Source organism: Chinchilla lanigera, unplaced genomic scaffold (genome assembly GCF_000276665.1).
Source record: "Chinchilla lanigera isolate Chin_1 unplaced genomic scaffold, ChiLan1.0 scaffold00072, whole genome shotgun sequence".
NCBI classification, from domain to species: Eukaryota; Metazoa; Chordata; class Mammalia; order Rodentia; family Chinchillidae; genus Chinchilla; species Chinchilla lanigera.
The window spans coordinates 5,423,224-5,437,118 of record NW_004955473.1 but is presented as its reverse complement, the minus strand read 5'-3'; the positions used below and the strand labels follow the sequence as shown (position 1 = coordinate 5,437,118).

The window sequence follows — 13,895 nt, the reverse complement described above, 5'->3', positions numbered from 1 at the left end:
ACACCCCTGACCAAAATTGTGTTTTTCGGCTAAGAAATCACTACAGTGCTTTCTTTTATTGTTTTGTTTGTGCTTGTTTGGGAGGTGGCTATTTGTTGCAGGGTCAGGGATGGAACCCAGGGCCTTGTACGTGCTAGGAAAGTGTACCGCTGAGCTACATGTCCAGCCCAGAGGTGTCTTGATAAACCTGAGAGCTGACAAGCTGGAAGAGGATGCTGCTTAGCTGACCTCTGTTTCCAGTGGTAGTAAAACCAAAAGGAATGCATTTCTGTTGCATTAAGAGTGATCCTGGGCTATTGATAATAGTGATTACTAGAAGAATTCACAGAGTCCAGAAATAGAGCATAATAGAACAGAATTGTGGAGCTAAACAAGCTCGTAAGAGATCATCTGGTCTCGTGCCCTGCCTTCAAACAGGGAAAGATTATTTTCTCCATTCTAATAGACAAGACAGCCCAGGCCCAGAAAGACAGGAAAGCCTGAGAGTCATTACTGCTGACAGCAGGAGAATGAGATAGAGGACACTAGAACCCAGGTTTCCTGACTGCCCAGTGAGGTGCGCCTTCTCCAGTGCCTCACAGCCTGTCCATCTTCAACTGGCATGTGCCCAGCTCCACACAGGCTATCGAGGAGAGGAGCCTGGGATTGGGAAATGTTCTGTGACACTTTAATACAATAGTAGGACATCCCCATTGGGTGGAGTCAAAGGCATCTTCATGGTAGAGTGGTACACTGTTTCCGGGCTTTGGTTAGCACTAAGGTTATGAAGTACAGGCTTAGCAGGCACTGAGTGTGCCTGGTTGAAAGAAAGCAAAGTCCCTCAGTTTCCCTTTGAAAATCAGAGTTCTGAATAATTCGTGGAATTTTTTAAAGCATTGTTTTGTTTTCTCGTATCTTTCTCTGGATTTTAGAGACACAAGTACGACATTTAGTATTCTCACACATGAATTTGAAAATGGGTAACGGGTGATGTTTATAACCTACTGACACTTTATTAACCTTTTTAAACCACTAAGATTTGAGACTGCTTCCCAGCCCTTCCCTGTTAAGAGCAGTGCACGTTCTGTCTGTCCATCCTGGACACTGTCTTGTGTTGCTTTAATGCCTTAGTACAGGGAAAGCTCCAGTTGAGTTGTCAGTTTTTTTTAAAGTACATGCATCTGTGCTGAATAATTTATATATGTTAAACTTGAAGGTATCTACTAAAGAATCCGTACATGTATTGCAATCGGTCCAGAAGGTTAACAGAGTACAATATGGACAGTGTTTTGGCTCAGATACTGTGTGGATATCTGCATTTAATACTGGGAATGAGAAAAAGGTCAGTGGGTGAAACAGGGATAGACATTCTGACAACCATAGCAAATAGGAATTTCAAGTGATAGACTCCCAGGGAAAGGAAGCAAAGTAAATGCAAATACATGTAACAGTAACCGACTGTCATGCTCACTTGTCTTCCTTGTGCCTTAGAAAGGCACAGTGGCTTAAAAGGTGATCAGTGCTTATTAAAAACACAGTGTTAAGAAGGAACCTTGGCACTGTTGTACTGTACGTGATTTGTGAAAATAGAGAAATGTTCATTTTCTTTCCCTTGAAGCTGCATGGCTGGGGGTTTTAGAAGGAATTTACAGGTTTCACAATGTTAGGCAAAAGTTACTCAAAGTTGAACATATATAATATATGATCTGGAGGTAGAAAAGGGAGGAAGATGCAAAAATTTGTCATGGTTTTCTCCTCGAGGATTTTTTGAAAGCTGCCTTCAAGTGCCTTTTAACCTATTTTAGGTGTCTTTTTATGTAATTTATAATTGACTACATAAATGGAAGGTAACAAGGTAGTTTTTTTTTTTTTTTTTTTTTTTAGAGATGAGGTATGACAGTTTACTCCCTAACCATTTTCAAGTTCAAATTTAGTTGTTGATCTGATTTATGTCACTTCTGAATTTTTCTCGTACATTCTTCCAAAAGAATCTAAGAGATGGTAAGGTAGATGAAAGGAGTAAAAGCCCCTAGAATTATTTGCTGAGATATTATAAACAATAACTTTTGGATTTAGACCTTAGACTTTTTGTGGGATTTCCGGCTCTTCAGATGCTATATTCAGTTTATTATTAGTTGGGTCTTGAGGTTATGAGTTTCATTGCCCTGGGAGTAGACTATCAACCCTGATGTATGTAGGCCTCCTGTAGAGAGTTATCTTTAATTCCTGAAAGCCAAAGAAGCTCAATTAAAGCAGTAGTGAAAACAGTAGTATGTGTGGTAAGACATGAAGGGAGAGTTATTTAAAAGTAGACTGAAACCTAAGTATACACATGGTCATTCAAAGTACTGTCCTGACAATTGTAATTTAATAGTCCATAAGTCACTGGTGGTGTGTGGACTGTTGAATCACTAAAGCACTGGTTCTCCATGTCATCCTTGAAAAAATTTAGAACACACAATTCCCCACATGATAAATATCATAAACCTGAATGAAATACCTAGTGACTGAAGCATTTATGAAAGGAAATACTTTACCTATGAGAATCAATATGGAGTGCCTTCAGGCCAGGTATGTCCCCAGTGAAAAAACATGAAAAATCTTAAGAGATGAAGATCACATTGTGTCTACATGAGCATCATTTGAAGATTAAGTGTTTCTTCTGAGACCCCTTTTTAATCTCATCCATTTTCATCTACTAGGAAAAATCCCTCCTACAGATGGTTCCCTTGGATGAAGGTGCCAGTGAGAGACCCCTTCAGGTCCCCAAGGAGATCTGGCTTTTAGTAGATCACTTATTCAGATATGCCTGTCACCAGGTAAGTAAGAGTAGACCTTCCTTGCAACTTCAGAATGTGTGCAAGTCCTGTAAGAAATTATATTTCGCACCAGCATAATGCTCATAACTTGCCTGAGCAACCTCCACAGCAGCACTGTCAGATTAGCTGGGGAGATGGAAGCATCCCTATTCAGATGTGACAGTTGAAGCCTGCGAGCTAAGTGATTTACCTAAGACCATGGTCTAAGTGTACTGACAGAGCCAGGACCAGGACTGAGAATACCTCTCTCCTGGCTCTGCACTCTCCTGGACAGCCGAGGACCTGAGTCTATAATGCTGTCATAGAGTCATTACAGGTTTTAAATCCCAAGCAAACTTCAAGTCAGTTTCTTTACTTTGTTCTTAACATTCCTTTTAAATCCCACCAAAAACACTAGCTACTCTCAACCCATTCACCCAAACAAGAGAACTTCCTTGAACCAAAATGAAAGGTAGTATTTTCTTACCTACTGAATGAAGAGTAATATAACTTGAATGCAGGGTTTAGCACAAATATGCATTTATTCTTTTTCCAAAGTTCAGTAGTGTCAGTATTTCAACATGATTATGCTGTTAGCATTCTGCTTTCTTGTCTAGAAGCTTGCAGTGGAATACCTGCTTTCCTGATCCAGCCGTCTGTCTCCCTGCCTTATCATAAATAAGCAAAAGCTGCTGAAGACCATTTTCTTACTTAAAATGTTACATGGATTACAGAGCTGATATAGGGGAAAGTGTTATTTTCATACCTCCACAGCTCCCTTAAACCCTGAGCAATCTTCAGAACCTAAGTGGTGATTTATCTTGCCTTATTGCCTTGTTGCCATTCTGACTTCTATGGTAGGAGGACCTGTTCCAAACCCCTGGAATGCAGGAAGAGTTACAGCAGATTATCGACTGTCTGGATACCAGCATCCCTGAGACAATCCGTATCCTTTCGGCCCAGGGTTTCGAAATCTGGATTGGTACTTGACCAAACTCTTCTTTCCATCTACATTTGATTTTTATTTGTATATTTATTTTCTTTGCAATTGTATTTTATTATAAGGTAAGCACTGACTATCCAGTTTCTCAGTTCCTTTCAGGAACTTTTGGCCTCTCTTGTCAAGCTGTTATTACTAAGAAATCAAAGGGTAGGTGACGATGATTAATAAGCTTGGAGCCTAGGAGCCGTAGCACTGGTACTGTTCTCCTTCAGCAATCAGCCACCCTCCCCGCACATATACTGCCATTATGACAGAAGGATGGAAACCACTGGCAACTAGTTTAGAGGCCTGATCCAGCAGGAACTGTCCTTCTGCAGGCTTTATTCCCCTGAGTCTGAAGTTGGACCAACCTCACAAAGGACTTTGACCAATTGTGTAACAACTCCGCTTCAGAGGACCTAGACCAATACAACAGCAAACCCCGGTTAGGATCATTGTGCCCTGAATAAAAGAAAAAAGCCCTCCCTGCAGGAAAGGAGCCAGTCAAATGCGTGGCCTTTCTTCTGGAGCCCCTTTTCCTTGACATAAGGTGATTCAGCTGGCAGTAATCACTCTGTGGCTGAAGCACTGCTCATTTTCCTGGAAGCCTTGCCGGAGCCAGTCATCTGTTACGAGCTGTATCAGCGATGTCTTGACTCTGCTCATGATCCTCGGATCTGCCGACAGGTGAGTTTTACTAATCTGAGGATGTGTCTGGGGCAGGTTCTCCCATAGAGAAATCATCAGTTTTACAAAGCCAGATAGCCAGCCAGCTATGTAGTAGGATAGATCTACGTCTGTCAGGACACAAGTATTGAGAGTTGAGCCCCTCAGGTTCTAGGCTATATTATTTCCTGTTACATTTGTCACCTTTTTCCAGTCGACCCATTTCTGTTTAGAGAGAACATAGTGGGGTGGATACCTCTACCCTGAGGGACTGGTGAAGCTACCTGTACACGCAGCTCTGGCTGACATTATCAGAAAGGGTGGGTAACATTTGGGAGCCACCTTCTTTTTTCTTCTTGGTGTGTTTTTAATCTTGAAATGATCTTGATGCACAATAGCTGAGACTACTTGCAAATCAGACTAGTGAGTACTGAGAGGCAATCCTATTTATGCTAAATGACATAGTAGAAGAAGCCACTCTCCTGGGCAAATGCCTCAGCTGCCTAATGGCAGAAAGAGGAGACGAACAGATTGAGACCTACCTGCTTATTTTATTTTATTTTTATTATTTTATTTCATTTGTACCTTCTTGTGAGGCTGTGTGTGTGTGTGTGTGTGTGTGTGTGTTTGTATGAGTCTGTGATGTGTGCATGGCCTGGTCAGTGAGTAGACGGGGACTAAACAATATGACCATTCTTTCTTCAGAGTTACAATTGGCAAGTATTATGTCAGTCATGAGTAAGTAATAGAGGGTAGTGATGGATGAATGGGGCCAGAAAAGTTAGGATTATAAATTACTTTTATGGCAGCTGTAAGTTCTTCTTACTTCTCTTTTCTTCACTGTCCATCTTTAAAAAACAGGTTATTTCCCAGCTTCCAAGATGCCATAGAAATGTTTTCCGTTACTTGATGGCATTCCTTCGCGAACTCCTAAAGTTCTCTGAATACAACAACGTCAGCGCTACCATGATCGGTAAGGGTACTTCATAGGAATGGCTACACAGGGGTGTTTGTGGAGGGCGATCTGCATGTATTGTATACAATGTATAGCTTATCAGACGTTCAGGCATGTAGCAGACGCTTTCCTCCTCCTATCCTTCTCTGGCTGCACCAACCCTGAGTGTTTGCTGAGATCATGTCTGACAGGTCCTCTTTTTATTCTCTTGCCCTCTAGCTACTCTCTTCACTAGTCTTCTCCTAAGGCCTCCTCCCAACCTCATGGCAAGACAGACATCAAGTGACCGCCAGCGTGCCATCCAGTTCCTCCTGGGCTTTCTGCTTGGGAGCGATGAAGACTAAGTCTTTTCTTCTCTCAGATTCTAGAGGAGGAAGATCTTGGGCTCCAAGTATTTCAGAATGATTGGAAAAGTCATGCCACAGGAAGGGTCTGTTGTGGAATCTCAAGTTCTGTTAATATTGCAAAAGGAAGAGTTTCCTAATCCCTCCTTAACCATATCCTACACAGCAAAATACTTTTAGACTTATATTGCCAAGCCAAAGTTACCATATTTTGGTGTTTTTGTTTTCTCTTTATAAGGCAAAGAAGTATTTATACTCTTGTACCTAAGGATGTGTTTGTTGCCTCCTGCCAGGTTGTCAAAACTGTCCTTAGTACCTTAGGCCTAGATTCTGAGATTTTCCCGTTCTAGGCCTAAAAGCATTACTTTGCTATAGCTCAAGACTTGTCTACAGTCCTTTGTATAAAGCACTTTTGACCCACTTCCTTCATATATCACTCCTTTGCACTGCCCTTCACTCAGTCTATCACTTTGAAGGAATCCTGGGTAAGACTTTGGCTCCTTGGGTGTCCGCAACAGTGAATTCACTGTCCACATGTGGTTGTTACACACAGTTGTGCATTTCTACTACAGTGGCATCTATGTCACTGTAACATTGGCCTTTTCCTGGATCTACTCTAGGTGGAACCATATTCTCTTGTCTCAGATCACAGTTAGTAATCTAACTTTAGGGACTATAGAGATAACATCTCATCAGTGTAAGAGAATCACAATTAAAATGGAAGCACATTGAGTATTTTAAGAGTACAAGTATTCATTTTTGACAGATCCTGCTTCCTGCTCTCCCTTTGTATTATTACTTACATTTTACATGAGGATCAATGCTGGGTAGTAGGAGACCTATCCCCTACTTAGAAGTCCACCTTCAAAGCAACACACCACAGTAAACAAGGGAGTCTGTGTACTTCAAGCAAGCCCCTTTGGAATTATTGCACCTCCCTCGGCAAGAGTGTTGAGGATGACTGTCAGAACCAGAACCCCTTCTCCAATCTTCTGAAGTACCAAGGGGCAGATATTCCCTCCTCCCTCAGCAGGGCTGACTCTGGGCCCCACGTCCGGCTAATTCAAGTAAAGGATACAGAGATTCCCCTTGGCCCCCGGTCACTGTGTCCAGTGCTGCGTAAGAGAGCCTGACAAGTGGGACCAACTACACACCATACCTCTCCCACTCAAGACGACCCTCTGAGCTTTTCATTTGTTCAAGCTTTGTGGGACAGCCTTTTTAAAAAAATAATCTATTGGTTGACAAAGAAGCCGCCAGCCACTGACTGCAAAACTGGCTTCCCCTGGTTTTCTTTCATTAAAGCCACCCCAAGTTGAGTAATTTTTGTGTTAACAGAAGGTACCAGGAGCATCATGTACAGACTCTATGTGCAGTCTTAGGACTCTTCTAGCTCACCCAAGGAGAGGGCCAGGGGCTACTCCACTCTACCATTGAATGGTTCTGCAGTTCCCCTGTCTCTTGAAAGTTGAGTTCCCTGGGGAAGAAAAGGTATGTATCTTGTGATTTACTGTTTAAGTCTTTTCCTGATTGGGGGTTAGAGAAATAGAATAGTAATCAAATTATGTATGCCAAGTAGCTGAGGACCTGCTAGATCAGGAGCTGGGTAGTGAACTTAGCTAATGGAAGATGGAGTGCAGAAGTTTTGTATCGCTTAGGCCGGACAGTGTTTATGGAAAGAGGAAGGAGATAGGAGCTGCGGCAAGGTTGTAACACAGAAAATGCCTTTCCTGGGCGCGTTTTCTAGTATCTTGACAACTGGATGTCTTGAGTGACCAAAGGCATGATTAGTAAAGCCCTGTGCAGCATGCACACCGTGCCCTCTCTTACTTTCTCAAGTCATAGCACTAAGTTGGTTTACTGCCTCAGCCTTTGGCCCAGCTCATCTTGGGATATATACAGGGTGGAGGGTTTTAGACCTCCCATCTCTAGTTAGGGGAGACAAGACAGAAACCAGACATAAAACATCTGCTTACCTACCATACCTGCCCCAACACCCCAGTCACTAATTCCTGCATCTTCCAAGGTACTGTTTCATAGTTCCTCTGAATTAAGGATTTCAGATCTAGTTGGTAGGAGTGGAGGCCTTTACACCTACCATTTTAGAGAATTGGTTCAGACCCATGGGGTGACATTGCATTAGTCTGTCTTTTACCATTTTCTGATTCTTATTCTGTGATTGTTTGTTATATTTCCCAGAAACGTCTTGGTCACTAAGCAAAGCTGCTAGTGGGATTCTGTATTTCGTGTCATCTTTTTTATTATAATTTATTGCAAATTTTTTTCTGAATAAATATATGTTGTGTGAAAAGTCAGTGTGATCTTCCTAAGAGCTAAGGAAGGAGTTTATGTCACTGGATGCTGCTTAACTTTGCAGCATGGAGTCCCCATCAGCTGTGCCTGTATTGTCATCACCTACCTTACCGGGAAATATCGTATGAATTCTCAGGGTGGAGGCACGTATCAGGGGTGGAGCACTATGTACAAAGCCTTGGGTTTGATCCTCAGGACTAAAAAAGAATATTCAGGGTATTTTCCCTCATAAATGAGAAGTCGTATATTTTCAGAGGCTAATGAAATAATCACACTATGAAAATAGGCAACCCAAGTACTTTTATTTTAATGCAAAAGGTCGAGGCAGCAGAATAATTTCATTAAAGGAAAGGATGCTGATTTTTTTGTTGTTGTTTGATTGTTTTTGAGACTGACTTGATACATTGCCCAAGGATGGCCGTGAGCTCCTGGGCTTAAGTAATACTCCAGTCTCAGCCTCCCCAGTAGCTGGGACTACAGGCACACACCATTGCACCTGGCTGGATGTTGGTGCTTTATGCATATAAATGTCACACTTTGTCAGATTCATGATCCCTTCAGCTGCAGAAATCTGACAAACCCTGACACACACATTTGGGGAGGACCCATCTGTAATTACTCTGTTTTCACATAATCCATTTTGCAACTTTTGAAAACCGGTTTTGAACTTTTATTACCTCTTAGGATGAGGAGTACCTAAGTGTACTTTGTGGGGAGAGGCTCTAATTCGAACTCAGTAACACTTTGAGAGGGTACCTCTGATTGGAGCAGGGTCCTTTTGTTCCCCAATCAATCTCTATTATGAACTTGTGGATTTTGATTCCATTCTCTATGAGATTAAGGAGGCCTCAGCTGGAGGTTTCTTCTCAACCAGGGTGCTCTTCCAGTTCCTTCCAGCTATGAGCTTGACTCTGATGAATGTGCTGACTCAGTGTTGTCAGGAATAGTTTTTCTATCTCCACCCAGAGGCTTGGCAGAAGTAAGTGTTTCCGTCTGAGCATGACCTCTCCCACACCCCCACTCATGGAGACTGACACCAGCAGTTTTTACATTGCAGCAGACACAGTGGCCATCCTTTACTGAAGTTAGGAAAATGCACCCCCAGCTTCTGGGCTTCTGGTACAGCAAGCCCATTAGGACTTTCTGGATTGCAAAGCAAATTGAAGAATTGGCTCTTGGTATTGTCTAATAATCCAAAGCCACACACTGCAAGTGTGGAATCAGGAAATGTTTGGGAGAGCCATTCCTTGACTTCCTGTCGCAGGATCCTGGCTGACTTTCCCTAGACCAGCCATGTGTGCTTCCATAGTTCTCTTCCTGTCTTGCTGACCCTTCACATGCCTGCTCCATGACGACTGCGGAGACAGGGAACTGGAATTGTTCTTTACATAGGCTCCAACAGACAAAACTGCCTGAGTTCAGATCCCAGCTCTCCCACTTCCTAGATGTATGACATTGGACAAAAGTTAGTATGCCTTAATTTCTATATCTTTCCCCAGCTTTACTGAGATATAATTGATAAAAATTATGTATGTTTAAGGTATATCCACATCTTGGTCCATTTTGTGTTTGCTGTAACAAAACACGTGAGACTTGACACAGAGAAGAAGTTTACTTAGCTCAGTTTAAAAGCATCGAGCCTGGACTGGCCATGGTGGCCCAGGCCTGTAATCCCAGTACTTGGGAGGCTGAGGCAGGAAAATCACTACAAGTTCAAGACCAGCCTGGGCTACATAATAAGACCTTGTCTCAAAAAAACAAAAAAAAAAAAGAAAAGAAAAGCATGGGGCTATCATTTGCTCGCATCTGGTGATTACCTGCTGCCTATACCACAACACAGTAGATGTCATCATGGCTGGAGCACTGTGAGAGGAAGAAATCACACAGCAACCCAAGAAGCAAGAGATCGAGGGGAAGACCCTATTTTTGTAACAACCCTTGTTATGGGAACTCAAGTCCCTTGAGAACTATAATAATCCCTTCTGACAGCATCATAGCCAGTAATCCAAACATTTTCTACTGGGCTCACCTCTTAAAGGTTCCCACTACCCCAGCATTGCCACACTGGGAACCAAGCTTCCTTCCCAGCACATCAAAATGTTTCTAGTTTCACCTTATTCTTCCCCTTTCCCACTCATCTCAGAAATAAATGGTCCTCTTCCCTGCTGAAATCAACTGTTCCACCTACACTTTTCATCCCTTTGCCTCCCACCCTCTCCAGACTTTCCCTATCAACCATCAGCAGTCCTCTTGCATCTTCAATATCAGTCATTCATTTGGCAAGTACTTGTGGAGTCCCTCGTCCATGCCCAGCACTGTTGAAGAGTCTGGAGATACGAAAGTAAGACAAGACAAATCATGGGAAGGAGCCTACACTGCAGAAGCCAGACTCCTGGGATAGGCTCCCTACATACTCTGCCTCCCACCTAGAAGAGGACATCCAGTGTGGGAGATAACCACAGCTAAGGTCTCAGGGAAGCCTAGACTGCCACCAGAGAAAAGGAAGAGACAGCAACACAAAAACAGACAATCCCTCCCCCCATCATCTGCCCAAACTCAGTGAACACTGTGTCACTGAAGGATCCTGGCCAGTGCCCACCATTCAGCATCGAGGAAAGCCCCCCACCCCAGGCACAGAAAGACTGAACTACAGGAGTTGTGAGTGGCACAAGTCTCCCAGGCAAGGAGCCACACATCATACCCTGAGACATGGGGGAGGAGGAGAGATTCAGCAGGGCCAGAGCAGGCAAACTCCGACTGTTTCCCCAAACACCAGAAAGATCTGAGACAGCATGATAGCCTGCCCATCCCCCAGGCACCAGCCCCCGCCCCACACAGGGAAAGGAGGCCCTCTGCTGACCCTGGGAACTGCGCCAAGTTCCGCAGGTCCAAAAGCAGATCTCTTGAGACAAAGACCAGAGACAGATAAAGGTCTGAGGCTGAAAGGACAGAAACAGCCACTGGGGCAGAGGGCTTCTGGTGATGATAATGAACAGAAGGCCCCTGGAGGGAGAGCATGGTGATGACTCTAGGATTTGCTCTGCAGTGAAGGGAATGGAAGTCAGAGGTCCCTGGCGGAAGGTGGGACAGAGAAATGTTAAGCAAACTACACTACATCCTCTTCTTCCCAAGTTAAATGTGGTTATTGGTTCTTGGGACAGAGACAAAGGTCTGTAGTTAGCCATGCCCTAAGCATGGCTTGCAGAAAGGAAATGGGTCCAGAGAGACCAACAGCCCTTACCACTCCCAGACAAGCAGACTACAAGGGAGAAACTAGCTTAGAGGCCTGCAGTCAGCCTGAGACCATACCACAAAGGAAATTGTGCTCCCTGTGTAAGAGCTTTTTACTTTGTTTCCTTGCTTGTTCTGTGCTTGCTTGCTTTCTCCAGCTCTTGCTTCTTTATTAATTTTTTATTTTGCTTTCTATTTTTTAAGTTTTTTCCTTTACTTGATCTTTTTTCTCTTTTTAACCTTCCTTCCTCCCTATTCATTTTTCCTCAGTATTCCTGATTTTCTGTATACCCTTATCTTCCTTCTCTTTCTCTCCACCTTTTATGTGACATATATAGCACCTGTATATGTGCAAGAGAGAGTAAGAATTGACTAGTGCTTTCACTTAAGTGGTACCATTCATGACCATATCCAGGTAAACCTTAACAGAATTGTGCTTAGAGGACCCAAGCAGGGCCAGGGATTTAGCTCAGTGGCCCAATTGCCTGCCTGACAAGCGCAAGGTCCTAAGTTTGATTCCCAGTACCAAAAAAAATAAAAAATCATACCAAAATAGAGGACCCAAGCAAAACTAGCAACAAATGCTAGGTGTGGTAGCACATGCTTGTAAACTCAGCACTTGGGAGGCTGAGGCAGGAGGACTGCTGCGAGTTTGAGGTCAGCCTGGACTACAGAGTGAGACTCTGTTTCTAAACAACAACAAAACCACCTAACTATAAATATATTAACAGATTCTGACAACCTCTCAGCTTCCTTCAATCTCTGATTACACTCAGTCCTGTCTGCATCCTTCCTCCCACTTCCATAAATATTCTCTCAAACTCCCTCAATATTAGCCCTTTACTCCAATGGTAAAAGTAATTTCAACAGAGCCTGACCTGTCTGGTTTTCACCTATTGGCACTTCTCTTATCTCCCTCTCTTCTTCCTGACTTGCCCCATCTTTTTCTCCTTTCCTTCCCTCTCCCTCTATATTGCAGCCTAAACACTAATAGCAGTACAATATAGTCTGTAAGGCAAATTGATAAAAGGGCAAAATTGTCAAAATAAGTTTTGATGTTCAGGATTGATGTTGGATCTGTGGACACTGTTAATATTCAGTAGGAACTCTATCCTTATAGTACAGTAACAGGGTCCAACTCAATTAAACTGAACAGATTGAAGTGGTAGAAAATACCTCTTGACAAATAAAGCTAAGATGATGTCACTGGAAAATGGAACCTAAAGAGATCTCCATGCCAACAACAAAGTCTCTTCATTCTATTTGACTTCAACCCCCAGTGCGCACACACACACACACATGCATGTGCATGCACACACACACACACAGATGGGAACATGAAAAATGCCTCCAAAGACTCCCAATTCCCCCAAAGCAGATCCAGAGGGCACCAATGAAGATGTACACAAATACCAAGTAGCTGAACTGTATCAAATGATTAAAGAGAAGGCAAAGAAACTCAGCAAGCTCAACAATGATATAAGCAAACATAGTGGAATAATTAACAAACTGACCAATGTGGTTATTGAAGAATAAACTACAAAATAGAAGACCTAACTAAAACCATTCAAAACATGGTGACATATTTACTAAAGAAATGGAGTACACTGAAAGGTGCCAAACAAATCCTGGAGATAAAGAATTATATTGAATATACAAACAGCAAAGTTGATCGATGTGAGGAAAGTGTCAGACCTTGACGACAAACCAAAAGCATGGGACCACATACTTAGAGATGCTTTAAAACAACAGAAGCCAGGCATAGTAGTGCACCCCTGTAATCCCAGCACCCAGGAGCCTGAGGTAGGAGGATTGCTGCATGTTTGAGGTCAGCCTGGGCTATAAAGTGAATTCAAGGCCAGGTTGAACTGCATAGTGAGACCCTGTCTCAAAAAGACAAAACAAAAACAAAACAAAAAAAAGCAAGAGAGTAGAGAAAACTGATTCAACAGTTACTAGAAGAGGCTAAGAAAACTAATCTAACACCAATTGGAGTTAGAGAAAAATTAGAGGGCAGAACACATAGAATAAGAAATATATTTACAGAAATCATACCAGAAAACTTTCGAAGTATGGGGAATAAAATCAATATACAGGTAGGCAAGGCATATAGAACACCATATAAGAGAAGAAACTCCCCATGACACATTATAGTCAAAATCCCAGACATCAAAACAAGGACAGAATCTCAAAAAATCTTATAAAGGTAAGCCCATTAAAACTACAGTAGACTTTTCAACATAAACTTTAAAGGCCAGGAGGGCATGGAGCCAAGTGTTTCAAACCCTAGCATACAACAGCTTTAGACCCAGACTAATATAGCCTGCAAAACTGATGGAGAAATAAGAAAACCTGCATGACAAAGAACACCACAAGTAATTCATGACCACCAAACTAGCACCCCTAAAATTTCTCGAGGTTATCCTAAAGTCTGACTGAGTGAATACAACCAGCAGGGTGGCCAGTTAAACAAAAAGAGAAAAATAAAGGAATCAACATCAGAAAAATAATATGATGACAGGAATAGGTCAATGCCTTTCAATAACTCTCAATTGGCCCCAGCTCCTCAATTAAAACACACAGATCGGCAGACTGAATGGGAGGACCATTTGCTACATAGAAGAAAC

General features: G+C 42.6%; 1 protein-coding gene across 3 annotated transcripts in view; it reads left to right on the top strand.

The window, feature by feature from the left end:
* Positions 1-8,035, top strand: part of Ocrl (oculocerebrorenal syndrome of Lowe) — a 53,294-nt gene extending 45,259 nt beyond the window's left edge. For all 3 annotated transcript variants that reach the window (XM_013523070.1, XM_013523069.1, XM_013523071.1), the window contains 5 exons: positions 2,682-2,798; positions 3,639-3,723; positions 4,319-4,446; positions 5,287-5,398; positions 5,600-8,035. In XM_013523070.1, coding sequence (XP_013378524.1) covers positions 2,682-2,798; positions 3,639-3,723; positions 4,319-4,446; positions 5,287-5,398; positions 5,600-5,724 — 567 coding nt within the window. In that variant the 3' untranslated portion in view covers positions 5,725-8,035. The remainder of the gene's footprint in view (positions 1-2,681; positions 2,799-3,638; positions 3,724-4,318; positions 4,447-5,286; positions 5,399-5,599) is intronic.
* The last annotated feature ends 5,860 nt before the right edge of the window (positions 8,036-13,895 follow it).